This window comes from Sturnira hondurensis, unplaced genomic scaffold, assembly GCF_014824575.4.
Source record: "Sturnira hondurensis isolate 20B ecotype Veracruz unplaced genomic scaffold, ASM1482457v3 Scaffold0005279, whole genome shotgun sequence".
Classification (NCBI taxonomy): Eukaryota; Metazoa; Chordata; class Mammalia; order Chiroptera; family Phyllostomidae; genus Sturnira; species Sturnira hondurensis.
Window position 1 is genome coordinate 6138252 of NW_028077910.1, and position 24772 is coordinate 6163023.

Consider the following 24772-nt stretch of genomic DNA (forward strand, 5'->3'; position numbering starts at 1 on the left):
CTACTTCTTAAATGTTTTACTATGAGCATATATTTATCCACGAGAAAATGTAATTTGGTGGTTCTTCAAAGAGCTAAACATAGGCTAACTACATGACCATGTCAACATCCAGCAAGGCCATTCCTGGATGTCGACACAAGAGAACTAAAGCAGGGGCTGAATGCCAGGGTTCACTGGGGCCTCGTTCACAACAGCCAGCAGGTGGCAGCGACTGAAGTGCCCGTCACAAATGACTGGATAAACTGTGGTTTATACGTACAATGGTTGATTATTCAGCCATGAGAAGGAGGAAATGCTGACACATGCTACGACATGGATGAGTCTTGAGGACATTATGTTAAGTGCAATAAGTCAGACACAAAGGACAAATACTATATGATTCTAGTTAGATGAAATACCTAGAATAGTCAAATCTATAGACACAGAAAATAGATTAAAGGTTACCAGGAGTTGCAGAAAGGGGAAATAGGAGTGTTATAGCTTAATTATCATAGAGTTTCTGTTTGGGGTCATGAAAAAGTTTTGGAAATAGATCTTGTCAACCAGTGGTCACTGGTGCCATTTCTACACTAACAGAAATACCCAGTTTGGAATGCGGTGAAGAATAAAATTTTATTCACTGCAGAACAGCTCCACCCTGATATAGCAAGGCTGTGAAAACAGCATGGCTGTGAGACTGCCCTGGGCCAGGCCTTCCTTGGCTAGACAACTCTGCTTTGCTCCTTGCAGGCCTGCTTTGAGCTGTGCTGATTGACCCTGCTGTGCTTTAGTTTGCCCCATTTTGTGCCAGTCTGCTCTGGTCTGTGCTGGTCAGCTTTGCTATGCTGTGGCAAAGCAAAATGAAGATGTCTATGCTCAGGCATCTTCAGTGTTTCAGCTCAATCAGGGAAATGCAGCTTTTGGTCTTTGGTGGAAAGGGAACGTGGGGCACAGCCAGAGGGGAGCTGGCTTATGTGCATAGAAGTCCCTGCCCCTGGTCCCTGATTGGCCTGTCCTCATGCAAATGAAGAGTCCAAACCCTTGCAATGTGATCTGTCCTGATTGGTCAGAATATAACCACTCTGGTTGGTTGGAGCTATGCATCTCTGATTGGATGAGGAATACCTCAGTCCCATTGGTTGAAGTAGGACTCCAGGAACTCCTTTATAAGGGCTGGCTCAGATGGCAGCAACACTGTGCAGGCAGGCAGTTTGGTGCAGAGGCAAGCAGTTCAGCACAGGTTTCTCCCTGAAGTGCATGAGAGGTCCCTGTGTAGAAACGCCTGCTAGGCTCTGTTTTTTGTTGTATTGTTTGGGTTTTTGTTTGTTTGTTTGTTTGTTTGTTTGTTTGTTTTAATTTGAGCCCAGCTAGCTACTGGGAGCCCTTCTTAGCAGGCGTCTTCTTTCTCAAGGTTCACAACATCACTGATGGCTTCAAAACCTGTGGATGTAATTCATACTCCTGTATTCAGGGGTCAACTTAGAAATGGTTAAAATGGCCACAGTAAAAAATTCAAATTAAATGTAATTTAATCTAAAAAAAAAAGTCCTGTGTGGCTTAACCTTTTCTTCCCAGAAACATTCTTCCACCCTGACCTCATCTTTCCAAAGAAAACTGTATCAAGTGCATACTGTGTGCTAGTATCCTCTATCAGGCACTTCCCAAAATAGAAAGCTATGTGGACATATGTCCTGTATTCCAAAAGAGCTTATCACATAGCCTAGGCAACAGACATGTGTATCAGTATTGTGTAAGGCCAGAGGGTGTGAGTAGACATTCTGGCATTGTGCCGTGGGAACACAGAGGCAGGAGCGAACCAATTTTGATTGGAAGATCCAGGATGGCTTGACTGGGGATGGAGCCTTTTAGCTGCCCTGGAAGAAGTGGGATTCCACGGGGCAGAGAAGGGAATTCCAAACTCGGAGAGTGGGTGAGCCAAGCCTCCTTAATAGGGAGGCTCACCCCTGAGCAAAGGGGCAGTGGGTGTGGGCCGCTCATACTGAAGCTGATTCTGGAAAGGCAGTTGAGGCTGGATGGTGTCAGTTTTTAAGTGTCTAGTTTAATTTGTTTGGACTTGTAAATACTGGCTGTGAGGAAATAGCTCATGTACTCTTTCTGTTCTTCTTTTCTACTCCCCCGTTTACCATTTAGGGATATGAGCCTCTTACCCTTATTAGAAAGAGAACTTTAACAGTTTGCATTTTTTTAATGGTTTATTTTCCTCCTCAAACTGTGTGTGCCATCTAGTGATTAACCCATGCCATTACAGCAGCCTACTTCAAATTCCTGGTTTCTCAGCACCAGTTAAGCTCACTGTCTTCCAACCCTTGTTGGCTGTGACTTCTGCCCTGAACTTCACTTTCCACATGTCCTGATGAATACATTGGCATTTAGAGACCTTGGTAATGAATCTGACCCCTCAGAGTAATAATACTCATCTGAAAGAACAATGTGGTTGTTTAGAAGAAATGAACTTCAGAAACTAAGTGTTATAAACAGTTTCAGTAGGATCTGCTTTGGAAATTATCAAGTAGGAGCGCCTTTGTGTGAACTATATAGACCTCTGAGACATGTGGCTGAGAGTCCAACCCCAATGAGTGCCACAGTCATTTCCAGGCTTTCTCTTCTTCCTGTCTATCTTCCCGATGGAGACGAAGACTTGAACAGCGTGGCCTCCAAATAGGCAATGCCTGTTTGAACGAAAGTCTCCACATGTCTGATGCTCTGACTGTGGATCAAAGTAAGGAGCTGCATGTTTTTCCATTTGCGCCATCGCTGAGCATAAGGCTCCTCTACAGCTTTTCTTTCAAAGGCTGTTGTTAGTCAGTTGGGAGAGTGGGCCAAAGACACACCGTGTTACGTGTGCAGGGGATTCACAAATCCTCAGTCACTCAGAATTCTCGAAGGACCCAGAGTAATATTTTGCCTCTAAACCAGAGCTGTCAGAACTGAATCCGAGTTTCTAAACAATGATGATTTCTGCACTGGAAAATAGTCTAGTAGGTCTAGTATGTCTTTTTGCCTCAGAGATCTAAGCCATGAGAAATCATTTACAACAACTATTAACTGAATGCCAGGCTCTGAGCTAGGGTATAAGTATGGATATAACTTGTTACACACAAAAGCAATATGATAGTCTTTTCAAAAATTTTGTTATGGACCCCTGCCCACCCCCACCCCCCACCCCCACTCACACAGGCATGCACACATACCATCCATGGGATCCAAGCCAGGCTCTCTTATGATGAATTTTGTCCTAGGGAGGGTTATGCTGCAGAGGGATAGTGGTACAATTCCCACTTTACTGCCAAATTCCCTCATTTTTCAGTTTGTTATGAACTGTTAGCCTGGAAAAGAGCTTCTGGCCTCCAATCCAAGAGCGCGCGGGAAGCCCTCAGGTGTGATCGAATGTGCTGCAGGAAGCCATTAGTTCAGCCTCGCAAACCCTGTGAAAAGCTTGGCTGTCATTTGAAACTGTTGCTGTATGTATCATTTTGTTGTTGGACTTCTCTGTGTCTGTTTTTTGCAGGGAAAGCCAGAGGTACCGAGTGTATGTTGTGATACCCCTTCTGCCAGGGTTCGAAGGAGACATTTCAACTGGTGGAGGAAACGCTCTCCAGGCAATAATGCACTTCAACTACAGGTGCCAGATTTCTCAAGTCACATGTTCTCTGCTCTCAGTCACGCCCATACACTGGTGAAAGGAATGGAAATGTTTGCCCATATCTTTTCAGTGGATTGTTGAGCAAATTAACACTTTTTAAAATTTTACTTTGAATCTTGGTCTATTTACTAGTTGGTAAAATTCAAGTAGAGCCTAAAGTCATAAATGATAGGCCTAAGACACATGGCAAATATAAAAGGACTAAAATATTAGTCTCTTTTATATTGATTACCTAGTATATACCTACACATAATTTTATAATGCATATAAAATATGTGATATAGATATAAATATAAAATATATAATACATATCTATAAAAATATAATATACAAAATATAAAATAATATATAAAAAGAGTTCTTGTATCCATTTATAATACATATATTTATATATACTAAAGAACTAAAATATTGGTCTCCTTTATATTCACATATATTTTATATGTATGTGCATATGTATTATATATACACATATACATATAAATCTTTATATGTGGATTCAAGGACTTTATATGTGTATATATAAAATATATATCATATATAAATTGATTTTTTAAATATTGGTAAGCTATCAGTCATTGACATTTTTATATTCCTTGTAGTAAGAAAAGAAAAAATGCTTGAAATGCTGTGATTTGTGCATGTTTGTTTATTATTCTTTGGGGACCAAATCCTTCTGCAAAGTTGATCATAATAGTCTCTTCTAGTAAAGTAGAGCATGAAGGTTCTTTCCTAGCTCCTGAAATTTTAATTCTTTTTCTCTCCCACATCTTAGTTAACATTATAGGAAAGTAGTAAGTTCTGTTCCTGATATTCTAAAAAGCAGAGTTTCCCTATTCAAAAAGGCCCTTGAGGCTTCAGCCTTGGCCAGCAGAGGGTCATGAGGAAGGCTGAGAGGCACGAGCTGGTGGACTGCTGTAGAGAGGCAGGCTTATCTCTGCGTCTCATGGCTGGGAAAGAGAATGGAAGTCAAGAGGCTAGTGGCCAGGCCTGGGCCTGACTCCAGCTCCCGGGGACGAGCTCTGTGAGCTGAGGTCTGAAAGAGCCTACTCAAGATCACACTCTCAACAAGGCAAAGCAAGGACCTGCACCTGGGTCTTTTCTTTTACTATCCCTTGTTTTTCGGAGTCGCCTGCAGTTGACCTCCTTTATAATCAAACCCTTTTCAGAGGACAGATGGGACCTTATCCAGAACCCCCGGTGTGTAAAGCAGATAAGGGTTCAGAGACATCATCAAATTGGGGGGGAGGGTTTAGATGCCTTCCTGCTGGGGCGCCCCTCCCCACTGGACCCCATGTAGGATCTGAGGGTCTTCTGTGCACATTTGAGTGCCCCATGTGGTGGAATTTTTTCGTCCTCTTGTTTTATTCAGACTTCTCAAGCTTGTATCTTCCTTCCTGGGTCTCAAGTAAAGCGTTTGTTTTGTTTTTGTTTTGTTTTTTTCTTCCTCTTGAGTAATTTTGCCTGGTGGCAGTGTGAGAGAACTTTGTGCTATGGTCTGTTCTGGAAGACTTGCCCATTAGATGGAAGACTTGCCCATTTTTATTATTATCTGATTCACCACATGACACAGTTTTTCAAGTATTTAAGGCCCTGACATAGTGTTTAATTGGATATTAACCACTCTGTTTGACATTTGAATATTATTTTTGGAATATTGTCAATTGTAATTTTTTGTGACTATTTTCTTGGGTTTAAACCAGCCGAATGAAATAACATACTTGGCTTATGTTCAGCAACTAAAACTATAACTTTTTTATGCAAAAACATCTCTATTTGCTGGCATAATCTCTAATAATATCAGCATTTTCCAGGCATAACTCTATTTTCAATTACTTCCATAAAGCAAGCAGATGGAACATAGAACTTTTTGTTTTGTCCATCTTTATAATTCATAGACTACTATCAGAGTCTTGAAAAAACAAAATCATTAATAGTCAGTTACTAGAGACTGTATTTTTCACTTTTAAGGGGTTTGCCGACTTTACAGAGATAGCCCAAGTATAGTAGTTTCTTTAATTCCAAAATTGCTCTACAAAGTGTTTGCCCTTTTCACCTCTGAAGGTGAAGTGATTATGTGATTATTCTTACCTGTTGAGGCATTCTAAATTTATCTTCACTGGTACTAAATTTTCTAAAAAAGAAAGTTCATTCATCATCCATCTTTTAAAAATAACATCTCTTCTTGAAATCAATTTTGTAACTTTCCCGTTTACTCACCTCAAAACAACTACCTTATTCCATCACTAACATTACAGAAGTGATATTCGTTGGTTTTTTCCTTTTAAAAAAAGTCTATGCAGCATCTTTTCATAGAAGCACGTGTGCTGTTTTTACTCACCTTGAGGCTATCATCCCCCACAAATGGGGATTGGTTCCTTTGAAACCGCCATAATTATTTATTTTCTTTGCATATCTTCAGAACCATGTGCAGAGGAGAAAATTCCATCCTTGGGCAGTTAAAAGCAGAGCGTAAGTAACTGCTTCTCTTTTCCTCCGTGCTTGTTTTGGTGATGCATCAATAATCATTAATACCTTCACAGTGTATTTATAGAACTCTGTTTCTGTAAGTATCCTATGAAATACTTAACCAAGATAAATTTATTCTCATTAAATTGTCCAAACTGATGTTCAAATGAAGACAACATGACTGGAGATGCACAGTAATAAAAATGAGAGTATTTTACAATATATTTTATGATTTATTTTGATTTATCTATGATAACTGTTTTGATGATAAATGAGATTTGGAAGGCACTTCGCCAGACCTTCCATATGCCTTCTCCGGTGCCCCTGCACCGCAGTCCTAGGTAGTGAGCAGGACAGCTGTCATCCCTGCATGAAGGGTGAGGACACAAATGCTACAAGGTTAACAGGCATTTGTGTGGCCTCCTATAAGTGTAGCTATTCCAGGGTCTGAATTTTTGAGGACATTATACTGAAGGTAAATAAGAAAAGAACGCAGTAATACCTTTTAGTTTTATAATCATTTGTATAGTCAAAGGCACTTTCTTAGATAACTTCTCTCTTTTTTTTAATCCTCACCTGAGGATATGTTTATTGATTTTAGAGGGGAAGGGAGAGAGAGGAACATCCGTGTGAGAGAGAAACAGCTATCAGTTGCCCTGATTGGGGACCAAACCCACAACCTAGCTATGTGCCTTGTCCAGAGATTGAACCCATAACCTTTCGACAAATAGGATGATGCTCCAAGCCACTGAGCCACCCAGCCAGCATTCTCAGATATCTTCTCAAATGATCCTTCTACGTAGTTCTTAACTACCATAGATTGTAACTGCAGGTTTACTTGCCTATATCTCTGTGAACTGACTCTAAGTTTAGCACATAGTAGACGCTTAATAATGTTCTATACCCTGTGCAGTAGGTCTGAAAGTTTCCATAAAAAATACGCTGGAGTCAGAGCCCAAGTTGTCTGACCTTCAGTTCATATTGGGTCTAGATTGTGAAAAGTTGAAGGGCCACCTTAAAAAGACTAGATTTTATCCAGAAGGAGATCAGATGAGGTTGATGGAAGCCCCTGATTCCTGGAATAGTCGCATATAAATAGTGATGTTTATATGAAGATTCACTTACTACGGGTACGCACAGTAGAGAGAGGCTGACAGCAGATGAGAGGCGGTGGCACACTGGTAATGGAAAGCGAGGATACGTATAAGACTGAAGGAAGGTTTGAGTCGGGGTATGGGAGCAAAAGAGTAAGGGAAGCAGATAACTTGAAGAGTTTCTGCCCCACTGGAGAATGGAGCTGCCCCTGGGGGGCTGGAGAAGGCGGGAGGAGCCATCGCAATACATGACCCCAGGTGGTACGGCCTTCAGATATGCTAATCACCTCCATTTTTTGAGGAGTTAATCACTAGATAATGTATCAGAATATGGGGAGAAAAATATTAGTCCTTCCATGTATGTATATTTTTCACTTAAAGAATTAGAACACTGCCCTGGCTGGGTGGCTCAGTTGATTGGAGCGTTGTCCTATACACCAGAGAACTGCAGATACAATCCCTAGTCAGGGCGTATATGAGAGGCAACCAATCAATGTTTCTCTCCCTCCCTCCCTCTAAAAATCAATAAACAAAAATCCTTGGTGGAGAACATTATGTTGAGCGAAATAAGCCAGGCGATGAAAGACAAATACCATATGATCTCACCTTTAACAGGAATCTAAACAACAAAATAAACAAGCAAGCAAAATATGACCAATGACACTCAAACACGGAACAGGCTGACAGGGTCCAGAGAGGAGAGGGGAGAGAATCATAGGGGAAAAGGGAATGGACTCACATGAACAAGTATAAAGGACACATGGACAATAACTAAGGTGGGGGCCGGAAATGGGAGGGAGGTGGGGAGCACTGGGGTGGGGAAGGGCAGGGAATATAAAACAGAAAACTGTACTTGAATAAGAATTAAATAATAAAAATAAAAATAAAAAAAATCCTTGGGTGAGGATTAAAATTTTTTTTTTATAATTAGGACATTACTAGGAATGGCATACGCTGAATTTCCAAAAATTCACTCCTACATAAAAGCAACTAAAACACAAAAATTATCAAAGTCATCTTTTCCAGAACTCTGGAAACCTACCAAAGGCATGTGACACTCTGAGGAGTGTTTATTCAAGAAAGTTAGCAGCACCTTGGTCAAAACAGCAAGCTTCATGGCACTTTAATTCATAGTATACCCATTCCCCTCTCCTCAGTTCTGCAGTAGCCATGAACACCGGCTCATCCCTGTAAAAAGCAGCGGCCTAGTGGCCACTGGAAGGGGCCGAGTGGGTGTGAAGCTCCTGCGTGCTGACAGTTCTGATGATTGTCGTAATTTGACCCGACAGTGTGAGTCTCTGAAACAACCAGTTTAACTAAGCTCTTCCTTCAAAGAACTAAGAGAAATGATATGTAAAGAACTAAAAGAAGTATAAAAACAATGTATCCTCAAGTAGAGAATATATAAATGTAGGATTTTTTTTAATTAAAAAGTTTCTATAAAAGTTCTTTTCTTACAATAAAGGAATGACAGACGTACACGTTTGGGAGTGGAAAAGTGTAACAGCTGGAATGAAATGCACAGTAGAGGGTCTCAGTAACAGGCTGGGGCAGGCAGAAGAGTCAGCGATGGCAGGCAGGCCCGTTGACGGTGTCCAGTCTCAGCAACAGAAAGGAAAAGTAATGGAGAAAAGTGAGCAGAGCCTCCGAGGCCTGAAAATACACACACAACAGGAGTCCCAGAGAGACAGGAAGGAGAAAAAAAGTGCGTATAGAATATTTAAAGAAATAATGACTGAAATTTCATGAAAACATGAATCTACATATCCAGGAAGCTCAACCAAATCTAAGTAAGATGAACCTAAAGAGATCCACACCAAAACACGTTATAATCAAAATAGTGAAAGACAAAGACAAAAGGAATCTTGAAAGCAACAAAGGACAAGCAAATAATCAGGAAGATTAACAGGCAAATTCTCATCAGAAACCATTGTCATTTATTTCTTTGATAATGTCCCTTGGAACAAATAAAAGCCTTTATGTTTGATGAAATAGCTATGTGTTTGTTTATGGTACACAATCCAGGAAACCATTGCTTAGTCCACTATGAGAGAAAATGTTTGCAAATCTGATAGGAATTGATATCCTGAATATATAAAGAACAACTGCATGTCAACAATAAAAAGCCTGATTTTTAAAATGGGATAAGTATCTAAGTAGACATTTCCCAAAGAAGATATATAAATGCTCAATAAATGCATGAAAAGATGCTCAATATCATTATTAATATTTAGGGAAATTCCAGTAAAAACCACAATCTACTGCTTCATGCCCACCATGATGGATATAATTTAAAAAATAAAAAGGGGATTGACAAGGATATGTTGATATTGGAACCCTTATACAATACTGTTGGGAATTCAAAATGGGACAGGCTCTTTGAAAAGCAATTTGATAATGCCTCCAAAATTAAACAGAAAGTTATTATATAACTTTCTGCTCCATAGTACATACCTAAGAGAGTGCAAAACATATGTCCACACAAAAACTTATACATGAATATTTATAGCAGTGTTATTTGTAATAGCCAAAACATGGAGACAACCCAAATGTTCATTACTTGATGAACATAGAACCGTGGCATGTTTATTCGTACAATGGAATATTATTTAGTTAATAAAGGGCATGTACTGGTACATGCCACAACATGGATGAACCTTGAAAATATTATGCTAAGTGAAAAGAAACAAGACACAAAAGGCCACATATTGTATAATCTCATTCTGTATGGAACATTTTAACAGGCAAGTCCATAGACACAGGAAAGTGGAGTTGTCTTTGCCGGCGTCTGTACAGAGGGTGGAATGGAGAGTAACTCCTAATAAGTATGGTGTTTCTTTGGAGACCAATAAAAATGTCTTGACATCAGATAGTGCTGATAATTGTACGGCACATCAATATACTTTTAAAAAACACTGAATTGTACATTATAAAGGAGTAAATTTTAGGGCATATGGGCTTTTACATAATTTAGAGGCTTTCAAATAATGAATTAAACTTATATGTATAATACTGTGTATGTATGTGTATTTGGGTGCTCACAAATTTTTCACTATTGGTTGCTCAGTCTAAAACAACTTTAGAAAAAACTAATACTAATTCTAATGACAAAAAAAAATAAAAAACTTTAGAAACAACTTCCCACATAAGACATGTATATCAGTAATAATAAATACTTTGCAAAGTTTTACCTAATTGCATCCAGGACAGAGAAGATTTACTGGAGACTGATCCTTAACTCAATTTTCTGACAGCTTCTAGTGAAGATGATGGTGAGGGAATACTGCTCTAAAAGATGCACTGTTGGAACAAAATCAGGAAAGCCAGTCAGTGCTGACAGTGGCTAGTAAAATGCAAAGTGAGGTTGTAGAAGAAAAACAAGTTAGAACAAGCCTGTTGAGTTTCTCGACCGTAAAAATGGCCTGAGCCGATTGCAAAGCATTTCCTTTGGCTCTGAGCCCTTTCCTTGCCTTTGCCTATTCAAGGGGAAAATTGGATTTTAACACAAGAAGTAATTTCAATGTTAAGCCCTCTTCTGAAAAGATTTCCAAGTACCCTGGGAACAAGTCAAAATCAGACATCTCAGTGGGGAAAATATACTCATTCTCTAAACAGGGAAGACCAGATTAGTGACATAATGCCCCTTTTTGAGGCACAACGTTCTGTTGTTGGTTTTGTTTCTGTAAATGCATAGTGGGTTTTAAATACATGGACCAGCTAATCTCTAATTGGATAGAAAACTATAGTTCTGTACCATTTCGGTTTTTTAAAAATAACAGAATTGCCGCTGTGAATATGTTAAAATTGCAGCCATTAGTGTATAATTATCTGATACTCCAATCTTCAGTGATTTAGTGTTTCATTTAAAGCATTTCTTTGTCATTTTTATAACTTTTGTGAGTTATGACATTTTAGCATCCAATTTAGTATGATTTAACAGAAGGTCTAGATGTATCTGATCAGGATTAGAAATGTACAAATATGAACTGCTACAAGTTTTCAAGTAACAAAAGCCTGTGGCAACCCTTGAGGTCCTTTTACAAAATTTTCTTACAAATATCGAGCCTGCTGCATTGATTTACTCATCTTTTGAGGTATATATGTGCAATGCTCATAACAGATGTGTCCTAGGAGCCTGTATAAACCTCGAGGTTCTGAGGTACGGTACTGCCATGATGTATGATTTGGAAATCTCCTGATCTATTTCCATCTATTGCTTCATATTAATGCTTGTGCATGCTCCTGGCTTTCTCCCATTTTCTTCAAAAGGTACTTGTTTCCTCAGTCCATCCTCACACCACAAGAAACATCACCAACATTGTGTATCTATGATGTGTCGGTCCAGTTCCAGTTTTCTTCGCAGAACAAAACACTAGCAGAAACAATTTCTCAACTTGCTTCTTTTTCTTGCTAGATGGGCCCCACCCCTGCATTTGACAGGCCACACTTGAAATCATCCAAAATGTTCACTTTCTGGCTGGGGACCGTTATCCTTCTTTTGAGTCCTGTTATAGCTACTAACCCTTCGCCTTCTTCTTGAGGGCATTTTTCACAAACAGGTTAAATTTTTATCACCTTGTGGAGCTATTTTACAGTCAAGGATACAGGTTGGACCATGTGGGCTGGGAGGCTCTCCAGCTAATTGATAGGTTGCGGGTGCTCCCCAGCCTTGCTTTAAAACGGCACAAATCTGTGCTTTAGAAAATTACAAATCACTAGGTCTTAAACTTTTAGGTTGCATTAGTCCGTATCACTAATGTTTAAATTTTTTTAAAAATAATTTTAGACTTCTGGCTTCTAGAACTGCTATATACCCTCCACTCTGATTTCCCAAACGTTAACATTTTACCTTTTTGCTTCATCATTCTCCTTTACTAGATAGGTGGCCATTTTTCCCCTGGACCATTTCAGAATGAGTTTCAGCCTTAATACCCATATACCCCTAAATACATAAGGATGGGTTCCTGAAAAAAAAAACAGGACATTTTTAAAGCAGCTATAATTCAATTATCAAAAGAAATGAAATCGACATTAGTGAAATACTATTATCCTGTTGTAGACTTTACTGAAATTTTGCCTGTTGTCCTCCTGATATCCTTTATAGCAAAATGGGGGGATGATTTGTTCTGACTCAAGATTCAGTCAACAATCATGTGTTGCATTTTGTTGCCATGTATTTTTATTTTTCTTTAATCTGAAATAATCCCCCAATCATTTTTTGGAAGGTGGAGACTTTTATGATCTTGATATTTTTTAAATATTTTATTTATTTATCTTAAGAGGGGAAGGGAAGGAGAGAAGGAGAGAAATATCAATGTATGGTTGCCTCTCTTGAGTCCCCCACTGGGAACTGGCCTGCAACCCAGGCATGTGCCCTGACTGGGAATCAAACCTCGATTGTGTGGTTCGCAGGCCCTCGCTCAATCCACTGAGCTACACCAGCCAGGACTAATCTTGATATTTTTGAAGAGTACAGACTACTTATTCTGTAGAGAAGCCCTTAATTCGGGTATTCATTGCTTCCTCGTGATTGGATTCAGGTTATGTCCTTTCGACAGGAATGTTCCGGGAGTTCTGCATTCTTCCTCATGGGCCATGTCAGCCCGGACACGATGTTGGGGTGCCCCACGACTGGTTTCATTGACTGACTGCTGAGTGAAGGTGGTATCTGTCAGGTTTATTGACCACGTGATTACTGTTTCCCTTTGCAATTAGTAAGTATTTGTGGAAAAACACTTTCAGGCTATATAGAAATCTTGCTTCCCATCAAATACCCAATAATTTTTGGCATGCATTAGTGATTCTCTAATGAATTAATTATTACCACTCTGATTCAATTATTATTACCATGACAGTTGCTAAATGCTGGTTTTCTCATTCCATTATTTCTTCTTTATTTATTACTTTCTTTTTAATTTCTTATTTGCAATTCTACTTACTCCAGCAGTAATGAAATCTTTCCCTTCTACATTTATGTATTTATTCTTGTTTTTATATCGGTGTGCATTCATAGATTCTTATTTTATTCAGTAGGTTATAATTGTGATGCTCAGCTCACATACTTTTGGCCTCTGAGGGATTTTCTTGAGGGGCTTTTGTGTGCTTTTTGCCATGCCCCCATCAGCCTTTTCCCCCACCCCAGCACAGCAAGGGTTTCAGGCTCACCTTGCACATTCCTACAAGTCCTACAATGGTCGTCAACCATTTCTCCAAGGGACGTAGATTTGTTCGGTGGAATATAGAATTTAGAAACCAAGATCTGGGTTCCAGATAAGATTGCTACTGGGCTGTGACTGCTTTAGGCCGTGAGTATTCTACTTATCTGTCAGCCATCTGTCTGTCTGTCTGTGCTCCATATTGGCATACCGATACCTCCAATTCCAATCGCACATTGCAGGATTCCTTCTAGCCATCTCTGTGTTTTTATAACTCCTTTCTCTTTCAGTGAGAAACATCACTCTCTACAGATATAGTATCTACAATATCTGTATCCATTTCCTCAGTCCCAGAATACACAGAAGATAGTTTCTTCACTGCTAGCCCATGCTACTATGAAAAATCAATCTACTCACTAGAATTTAATATTTGTTCATAGTTTCTTTTGTCTTTAGATTAAGGCTATATGTACACTCAAACGTTACTGTCCAAAATTTACCTGAATTATATTATTAATTTTAAATACAATGAGGTTTACTTGCTTCAGTTTGTATTCCATTTTAGAGATTTTTTCTGTAGTTTTTGTGATTTTTTTTTGAGTGTGTGCAATATACAAGGGTTGGCAAAAGTAGGTTTACAGTTGTATTGCAAATAAATAATACAATAATTAACAAATAATAATACAAGAATAAGCTGTTTCACGTACTCACAACTGTGAATTACTTTTGCTCACCTCTGTACTTCAGATAGTTTAAATATGAAAAAAAAACATACTTGAGATACATTACTCCCCTTTGCTTTCTTTTTCTTACCCACCCTCTTTTCCACCCTATTGCCAAACACCTCCTATGGTTAAACAATTTTATCAATTCCTAGATTATTCTTGCTGTGTTTCTTTTTTGCACGAATGAGCAGGGGCATGCATATTTTCTTATTTCTCCCAATCTCTTCTATAAGAATAGCATACTACATATTCTCCTATGCACTTTGCTTTTTCATTTAACAATATATCCTGAAATTAACTCCATATTAATTTGTAGAGACCTTCATGCCTTTTTTACCTTTGCATACCCTTCCATGTATAGGTTTGCCATAGTTAATTCAATCACTTTCCTAGGTGTGGTCAGGTTTTATTCAGTATTTTTCAATTACACAATGAGTAACACTGAATATGGATGTTCTTATTTGTTGCACTTACATATTTAGGGTTAATTTCTAGAGTGGGACTGCTGGGTCCATAGGTAGAGAAACACATAGGTAATTTTGTTAGATATTGTCAAATTTCACTCCAAGTAGCTTGAGCCAGTTCACACTCTCAACACCAACGTGTGAGAGAGCCTGCTTCAACAGTCCGATCAACAGAATGCATTGTCCTGCTTTTTCTTGCCAATCTCAGAGGCAAGAAATGGTTTCTCACCCTGCCTGGTGTAGCTCAGTGGATTGAGCGAGGGCCTGCGATCCACACAATCGAGGTTTGATTCCCAGTCAGGGCACATGCCTGGGTTGCAGGCCAGTTCCCAGCGGGGGACTCAAGAGAGGCAACCATACATTGATATTTCTCTCCTTCTCTCCTTCCCTTCCCCTCTAAAGATAAATAAATAAAATATTTTTAAAAAAGAAATGGTTTCTCAGTGTAGTTTTAATTTGCGTTTCTATTATTATAAGTGAGGGAAAATATCTTTTCAAATATATGTTTTTGTGTGTGTGAATTGTCAGTTCATGCCTTTCACTTATTTCTCTGTCAAGATTTTGAGCTGTCCCCATTAATTATTGAGTTCCTTGTAAGTGTGCACTCTTTGCTTTTTATCTGTGACACACACTGCAAGCACTTTCCCCCACTTTATTATTTGTCTGTTGTTTTTTGCTTGTGGTGTTTTGTATCTTGAAAATATGGTGGTTTTGCTTTTAATTGAGCCAAAGTTATCAATCTTATTTTTTATTGCCTCTGGACAGTGACAAGCCTTCCCTACACTCAGGCCATACAGGAACTTACCCGACTTTCTTCTAACACTGCTATGGTCTTATATGTTTCCATCTCTCTGTCTGATCCATTTGGGGTTTATTCTTGTGATTGGTGTGAGATAAATATATAATTATTATCCTTTTCAAATATTGATGCAATCGTATGGGAGCCTTTTATTTAAAAGTCCTAGTCCTTTATCTAAAAATTCTTTCTCCAGTTATTTGAGATGCAGCCTTTATGTACATATGCAAAATTTCCATATGCACTTGGGCCTATTTCTGGACTTTTCTATTCCATTCCCAGGTTTAGTTGTCTGTTTATAGGCCAGTTCTGCACTGTGTTAATTACACAGACTTTATGAAAGGTGTTAATATCGGGTGTATGGGATGGGACTAATGTCCCCCTATAGTTTTTCTCTTTCAGTTTTATTAATAACCATTCTTGACTTTATTTTTCATATAAATTACAGCGTCAGGTTTTCTAGTTCTGTGAAAACATGTGGGTGTCTTACTGAGATTACATTATGAGTAACCTTACACGTGTAAGTTACTCTGAAGAGAGTTGCCATTTCTTTTTGTTGCTTAATGTTGAATTGTTCTGTCCCAGAGCAAGAGATGTCTTTTAATTTGTTCAACTTTATGCTTCTTTCAATAGTTTAAAATTTTTCTTCATCAACATTTTGCACATTTATTGTTACATTTATCTTTAGGTGTTTTATCTTTTTTGTCACCATTATAAGTGAGGCTTTGTCTATATTATATCCTCTGAATGGTTATTGTTTGTGCGTTTGGAAACTATTGATTTCTAAATTTATATTCTATTGTGCTTATTCTTTTATTGTTTGAGATAATGTTATCATGGAGTCCACAAGTATATTACTATATTATCTATAAATGGAGGTGATTTTACTTCTTATGTGATTTCTTTAGTCTAAATGCATTGGCTGATGCCCCCAAGGTAATATATAGACACATACACAGATGTACATATATAATTCATGTACTATGTGTGTGTGTGTGTGTGTATATATATATATTCAGCATGTTAAGAAAGTACTCCTCATTTCCTACTTTGTTTGTTGTTTTTATTAGAAATGGGTATTAAATTGTGTCAAAAACTCTTCAGCATCTGTTGAGATAATTGTGATTTTTCTTCCTAGATTGATCAATATCCTATCTTATATTAATGGGTTTCCTCATATTGAGCAGACTTGCACCCCTAGAATGCATCTCACTTGGTCATGCCGTGTTGTTTTCTGAGTGGGTACCACTAATCTTAAGTCTATAAATACCAAGACTCTGTTGTGGTATCATTCAAAGAGTGATGTCTCCTAGGGCATTTGAATTACATATTTCTACTGCATCAGAACTCTGGGGCAGTCCCAGGATTCTGCTTCTACCAGGTCCCCAGGAGGTGGTCTCTGTGCACACTGAGAACCATTGGTCTGCTCTGTTGCTCAAAGTGGATATTTTATGGGAAGTTACTACAAAAAATGTTTGTTTTAGCACAGGATTTGATCTGTGATTTTTTTATAAGCTGCTTCATGTCTTAGAATTTTAGATTCTAGATCATGAGCCATGTACAGGAAAGTAGATGATACAGAGAAACCAAAGATAAAATACCCATGGCTACCTGTTTATCCATTCCTCTACTTACTCATCTATTTAACTTTTTAAAGCACTCTGCAAGGGTTTAGGATACAAAGATGTATGAGGCCTGTACAACAGTAGGCAAAATGAAGGATTAAATAAGTGGTGGTAAAAGGAATGTATTAAGTGTTATATTAGAAATATTTTCCTGGAATTAATGGGCATGCAGGACTTAAGAGAGGAAATACTCCTCTCCCTAGTTCAAAGAGGAGGCAATTCTTTGTATAGAATATGCTTGCAATGTAACATTAACAAATGGAGAAAAACTATTTGCAAAAATCTCCTTTATATGAGACTTGTCTGCTAGCAGACACAGAAATGTGTCTGCTACACATGAGGTACCAGTGTACCAGCACATCAGTTCCCACAGCTGCAGGCTTACCCATATGTGTAAGGGGAGGGTCTCCATGTGTAACCTATGAATGAAGTTCTTTCCAAGATACTCATATTTAACAGGAACACTGAATATGACACCAGCAGTAAAATAGAAAACATTGCTAATACATGGAAACTTCAGTCAATAGAACATGAACTACATTGGTTCTACTAAAGTGCTTCAGATTCCAATAAAGAAAAAAAAATTATGTTCTCTTTCTATTAGAACTTGTGATGGTTTGGTTCCACTTCATTTATTCTAGTATCAGACTTCGCTCATCCCAGACAACTGCCATGTTGGTGAGGGACCGTACAATCTGTGACTGCCATTCATGTCAGGGCAGTGGTGAGGGGCTGGCGGGGTGTGGAATGCATTTCTCCTTATCACGGGAAAGGCCCTTGCATGAGGAGAGGGCAATGAGTTCAAGTGCAAACCTGGTCTGCCTGCTCTGAAGAAAACTCTCCAAAGTCATAAAGAGTCAGGATTCCTTCATTTCCTCATTTTTATAATTTAGGAGTGTCATTTAATTGCCAGCATTTATATCTACCCCAAGTCTGTAAAATCTAACTGCTCCTTCGTGCTGCATACTTGAGTGCTGCAAACTGTGCATACCTCAGGCAGTTTGGGCACACGCCCTGCATCTGATTTCACCTGCAGCAGGTGGCGACCAAGACGGGTCACACGATGCCACACCTAAGTCTTGGCTTATCTGCTCGGGCTTGGCTTTGATGATCGCACTGCAGCAGTTACTCACCAAATCATTGAAATAAAATGTTTATATTCAAATATACTTTTGGATTGCCTCAGCAAAAGGAAGACATGGAAAGCACTTCAGTATGATTTTTTAAATGTGTGTGTACAAGATCAACAGTATAAAATTATCCAGATAGCAAGAATAGATCCTGGGCGAATCTGGGAATTACACGCGCACATTCACACACACATTATACAATCTATTCTTAACCTATTTAAGTAATATAGTTGTTTTGGTAAAATTGAATATGCTGTTACTGAGCTTGGTCGTATTAATTTTAGTAATTTCTCTTTAAACTTACAGTTGGCAATCAGTGGATAAATTACATATCATTCTGTGGTCTTAGAACACACGCAGAGCTTGAAGGGAACCTAGTCACGGAGCTCATCTATGTCCACAGCAAGTTGCTAATTGCCGATGACAACACTGTTATTATTGGTAAGTAGATGGTCTCTAACTGTTTCTTGCTCGTTGACTTAAGTCATGCAGAAATCTTTCTATTCCTCTGAGCTTTCTGTGCAGTTGAGAAGGACAGTAACATACCATCTAAAACATTTGTGAAGTGATCTGTTTTGCTTACAACCTTTCTAATCCCTGTTTTTATCTGTGAAGAAACACAGGCCCAGAGCAATTAAATGACCACTGTGTAAATTGCAGTATCCAAAGGCAGCAGTTTGACCCAGCAGAGTGGCAGCCGGCCTGCTCTCTTTAATTCTTTTATACTCCTTAGTTTTATTGAATCCAAGTGTCTGCATTTGGGGACTTGAAGAAGGAGAAATGGGGTGGGAGAATGTGTCACACGTGAGTACCTGGTGGCGATGTGTGTGTGTTTGCCCCCCACCCACCTCGCCATGGCCACAGATCTCAGGTTGTGCCAGGGTCAGAATCAGAAACTATTTTAAACTATTAAAATAGTTTCCTCCATGCTTTCTGTTTTTTTCCCTAGAGTCTTTGTTTTGGGTGTCATTAAACAGGGTGCCAAGTGGACCAGCTGGGTTGGTGTGAGCGTGGTCAGGGGAATTGTGAAGTAATGGTATGATGTAGCTCTGCAGTAATGTCTGCAGTCGTTTCTTGTCCAGGATACACAGTAGAATTCTCCAGAGTCCTCTCCCCACCGACGGATTCACGAGAGAGTTATTGGTTGTACATTCTACCCGGATTCGATCAACTTGACCAGAGGGATGGGCGTTCAGCTTGGTTGTTTTATACACATGGAACGCTTTGTTTTCCCATCACGGAATTGTTTTTGCTTTCTAATGTTGTGTTACACATACACAGAAAAGCCAGGATGAGAAACTGTAAATAATCAGCCAGGTAAATGAGTTGACAAGGGTTGGGGTTAGGTTACTTAGAGATACAATGTGTCCCACTATTGGGGACGCTGCTCATCTGCTTTAAATAAAATGTAGTTTTTCATCTGTTATGCGATACTTCCCTATCCGTTAAGAAACTCAATGTCCTGCAGTGTTTTGAAATGTCTTGGCAATAAATATAGACATCCTCCACTGATAAAAGAGGAAAAAAGCCTCCAATCTAGGGGTAATGAGACTGCCTTATCTGGTACCAGATTGGGAAGAAGGAAAAAGGAGTTCTGAAGCCAGAAAATGTATAGACCACAGTGTGGTCTCACATCCAACCACACACGTGCACACACACACAAACTGAATACATATACTGGGCATTTAAGAAAAATGTCTTGCGTCTCTGATCTCTTGCTCTATAGGGATCAGAGCTCTTTAAGGATTCATTTACTCCTCTATTTCACCCAGAACAAGGTTTCTCTTATCCCCCTCAAGCTACTCTGGCCTTGCCCTTCAGAAGCCAATCTCAGAATATATTTATATTAAAATTTGGCAAATGACAGTAGGAAGGAGCAATACTAATGTTTGCTAAAATGGAAAAACAAACGAAGTGAAATAAAATTCGCTTGATCTCTGTAAAAAGATTTTAGAATTCTAGAAGTAAAAAATGACAGATGTAAATATTTTACTTTTAAAGGTCATTTTGATTTTCAACCTGTTTTATTTTACTTAAAGGGTAAATGCAAAGTAGTTTTCAGTAACAGCGCTATCTGTTAAATAGGTTTGTTGAGTTTTTTAATTGACTTATTTTCTAGAAAGGTCTGTGAACCCTCAAAGGTACAGTTTATTTAGGCCTATCAATCATAGGTCAGTTTTGCATGTACTTCTTACTCTCCTGAGACTGAAGATGTGGCCTTGGAAGTATGAAGAGGTCTTCCTTTGGTTCCAGGGGCTGATTTCTCTCTCTCCTTCCCCCAGGGCACAACAGATTTCCCCCGGGGAAAATTCCAAAGATACCCTTGTTCTTTTTATCTCAGTGGACGCTCCAAGTGTAAGCAAGTTTGCAGTTGCTGCAAACAGTAAGCAAGTTTAAATTCATAACACAGGGAACAACGTTGAAAATTCTCAGAGAGGAGTTTGAGAAGTTATGGAAGAATATTTTACAGGTGTTAAGCAAGTTATCTCAAAGCTTAAGAGTTAAAGTAACCCATGATTAAATTTTCTAACATGGGAAATTGATGCCAGAATTATCGAATGATTGATTTAAGTACAATGAATAATTGTGTGTCCTCATTTTTCCCTCAGGAGGAAATACTTGTGTTCTCCCACTAAAGTCTCTTTGGTGTAGAGCTTCCATTGTCTGTTGGCCTGAGCAACCCTGCTGGTTCTGAAACCCGTGGCCAAATCCAGTTTTCTAACCCATCTTAATATCGTCCCTGAGCCAAGTTAACACCGATTTGCTTTTCTAACCCAAACAAGGCTATCCTTAAGTAGAATTTAAGTCTATTGTGTTGACTATGTGAAGTGAGTTTTTGGTGCTCCCTAATCCACTGCCAAGTACAGTGGGGAATGTCAAACAGCAATCAAACACTGCGCTGCCCCATGGAACTCCTGGGCCGGAGGGGCGGCTGGGGTGCTTTGCACCTGACACTGGGAACCTCCGCATGCAGACTGCAGAACTGGAGCAGGCGAGGGTGGGTAGGAGAGAAACTCCTGGCTGGGAAACTTCAGTGGCTGCTGAGAGGCTGCGGTTGAAGGGCTTCCAGGTAGAGAGGGATTCTGCTTGATCTCGTGTTGTGGGTCTGTCTCAACCCTGGCTGCCTTAGAATTGCCTGGGGAGCTTTTAGCAACTTGTCATTATGGAGAAGCTTATTTGTGTCTGCAATTTTTCTTAAACCAGATTTTTTTAAAGGATGGATTAATGAATAGGTGAAAGGATGAGGTAGTATTGGAAATGTCTGGTTTCTACTTGCAGAAATTCTGACGAAATCGGTCTGGTCTGGGGCCCAGACATCAAGGTGTTTTTGTTTTTCTCTTTGGCACCAGTATTTTTTCAAAGCTTCCTAGGTGAGTCCCATGGGCACTTCGAGCTGAGAATTTCTGAACTGCAGACACAGGGAACAGGAGCGGGTGGGAAGTATAGGATAGCTGATGTGGGCTCAACAGAAGAATCAGTTTTCCTTTAACACGCTAAAACACAGCACAGTTGGTGTGTCCCTTGTCTGTTACTGCTGCAACACACGACCACAAACTTAGTGGCTTGAAACAGGGCATAGTTATTGTTCCGTAGGTTAGGAGTCCAACACAGACTTCCCTGAGCTAGCATCCAGGTGCCGGCGGGGCTGCCTCCCCTCCCGGAAACTCTAGGGGAGAAGGCATTTCCTGGTCTTTCCCAGCTTCCAGAGGCTGGTCACATTCACGACCCCCTTCCTTCGTCTTTGAAGACAGCAACATTCTATCTCTCTGAAAGCCCACGAAAGTTTCAACCCATTTTCCTGGCATCTCCCTCTGAATCTCCTTTACTTTTAACGATGCTTGTGATTATATCAGCCTTATCCAGATAACCCAGGATAATTTCCCTATTTTAAGGTCAGTTGATTAACATCCTTTGTTCCATATGCACCCTGAGTGCCCTTTTGCCCTGTAACGAGACAAATCCGCAGGCTTTGGGGACTAGGATGTGGTTGTCTTTGGGGGCCATCATTCTGCCCACCATAGGCAGAGTCATGGTTTCTGAAACAAGATGTGAAAAAAGCACAAACTGCAAAGGGAAAGATAGATAAGTCCAACTGCATTAAAATTCAGAACTGTATCCATTAAAAGACACTGTAAAGAGAATAAGAAGCTAAACCACAAACTGGAAATAGATATTTGCAGCACACTTAATATTCAAAACATATAAAGAACTCCTATAAATCATTATGAAAAGATAACTCCAAGAAGAAAAAATGTCGAAGGAACTGTATAAGAACATCGCCAAAGAGGACGTATCATATTTATATATATGAAAGGTGTTCATTCTCATTAATATAATCATGAAACAAAGAACAGTTTTTAAAAATATCAATTAGCAAAAATTAAAAAGTCGTCCAATCCAAGTATTGCAGGACTGCAGAGCACCAGTCTCCAATTCTGCAGACGGAGCCCAGGCAGACTATCACGTGTGTGCACCGGGAAACATGCACACGCTGTGTGTGGCTGAGTCGTGCATCACAGCAAAACCATGGAGACAACCGGACATCCATCAGCAGTAGAATGAAGAAGTCCTGGTGTGTTCACTCAAGGAAAACAATAATTAACAGTTGTGCACAGATAAATCCCTAAGACATAATATTGAATGAAAGATGCAAATCTCAAAAGATTAGGTAGGATTCCCTTCATATAAACTACAAACATGCAAAGTGTAATGAACACCAAATTCTCTATCAAGTCCCCCACTTGGTAAGGGGAGGGCCTGCATGGAAGACACCCGAGGGCTTCTGGGGTGTGGTTGTGTTGTTTTCAGCCTGAGTGTTAAATTCCATGATGTTTGGTATTCCTAAGTTTTATTTCCATATATGAAAATATATGTATTTTCCATATACTCTTTTATATATTGCACAAAGTTTTAAAAAGTTTATTAATACTCACAGACAATGAGGGTATAAGGGGGATAAATGGTAATGGAACAATACAACAAAAAAGAATCATTTTCTAAAAATTAAGTGGTTTTAAATTTTCAGGGCAGTGTCCTAGTAAAAACAGTAGATTGTAGTTACCATACAAAAGCACTACATGCATAGAGAGCATGTTTTTGTAAACAATCCAAACTCTGGAAACAGGTCTAAAGTGTCAGAATTCCCCGGTTGTCCCCCCTCTCTTTGCCCGAAGGCACTCCCCTTCCCACCACTTTAACGTGCTTCTTTCTGGAACCGTGCTGTGTCTTCTGCCTTGTGTTATACAGAAATGGAATAATGCTACGTCTGCTGTTCTGAACTGGGTTGTTAGAGTATGGGAACGTTGAATAAGAACAGCATTCTTACTAAATAATGTTTAATAATGTAGCATTTACATCCATCGATATCTCATTTCCAGTACCTCATTTTCTACCTTCATTTAAAATTTTCTCACCTCTTTCTTCACATTCCTATTAAATAGTAGCCAACACTTATTCAGAGGCGGCGCCCCAGGTAACTTCAGATCAGCCCTCAAAATACAAGAACCACTCCCCTCCCTAAGAATTCCAGTTCTGAATGCCAGGAATGTATTTCTTCCTTTGGGAGTAGGACCCACCTTGGCGGAAGGGGGACTGGAGGACTGGTGTGAAAAAGTGTGTGTGGGAGGGGGAAGGCTTCCCATCCCCAGTTGAGAGACAGTGGAGAGCAGTGATGACCACCCAATCCAGTAGCCTGGATCCCAAGAGCGTCCTCTGCTGCAGACCAGGGGTAATGAAGTCCCAAAACAGTATCGTGGGAATTTTTTTCCTCTCCATGTTGCAGTTCACACACACGGTAAAAGGTGATTAAAACCCAGAGAGGAGGCTTCTCTGATACAAATGCTACTTGCCAGCAAATTGTCCCTTCCTATGGCAATGTTCTGTGGTGCACATATTACAGAATTAACAAGTACTTGATAATAATGTTAATAATAATTAACATTTGTACAACAGTTTGTAGATTAGTAAGTGCTTCCACATGATCTTAATTCTTAAAACAAGGCCACAAGGTCTATATTATGATCTCAATTTATAAAAAGCAAATTGAAGCTGAGAAAGATTAAATAACTTTGCCCATGTTGTTGCTGGCCCAACTGTCCAGCCTAAAGATATGACTGAATTTTCTAGTGTAATCAAAAAGTGTACGTATAAAGTGTTTTAAAGGTTGTCACCTTACCATGCTCCAGCAGTACTCCCAGATGTCTGTGAGGGGCTCCCTCCATTCCCTGTCACCCAGGGTCACTGTGGGGCACCACTCACATCCATAGCTATCATAGATTTGTATATTAATGACATGACAGTTTTGTGGCAAAGGGCAGTAAAGTCTCTTCAAGATGGGACAGCTTTTTCTCCTGTACAAAATCCCTCCTAAGGCTCAGGACAGGCTGCTGTCAGCTGACGCCGTGGCAGTCCCCATCATGGAGAGTAGCCAGTGCTCCCATTCAGCCTGACCCTTCTGCTCCACATCTGCAGAGGCAGTGAAATATGTGACCAGGGCCAGAGGAAGGAGAAGAAAAGGGGGTCATCCAGGCCTCTTCTGTGGTTTGGGGAATACCTCAAGGATCTGAAAGAATGAATCCGTGGTTAGTGAGGAGAACATGATGGAGTTTCTGAGGACAAGGCAGAGGAACACAGAAAGCACAGGCGCCTTTGGATTTATAAACAGAATGGCG

General features: G+C 39.6%; 1 protein-coding gene across 5 annotated transcripts in view; it reads left to right on the forward strand.

Annotated features, from left to right (window-relative positions):
• Positions 1-24772, forward strand: part of PLD1 (phospholipase D1) — a 183466-nt gene that overhangs the window by 140939 nt on the left and 17755 nt on the right. For all 5 annotated transcript variants that reach the window (XM_037046527.1, XM_037046528.1, XM_037046523.1 and 2 more), the window contains 3 exons: positions 3509-3622; positions 6066-6115; positions 18408-18542. In XM_037046527.1, coding sequence (XP_036902422.1) covers positions 3509-3622; positions 6066-6115; positions 18408-18542 — 299 coding nt within the window. The remainder of the gene's footprint in view (positions 1-3508; positions 3623-6065; positions 6116-18407; positions 18543-24772) is intronic.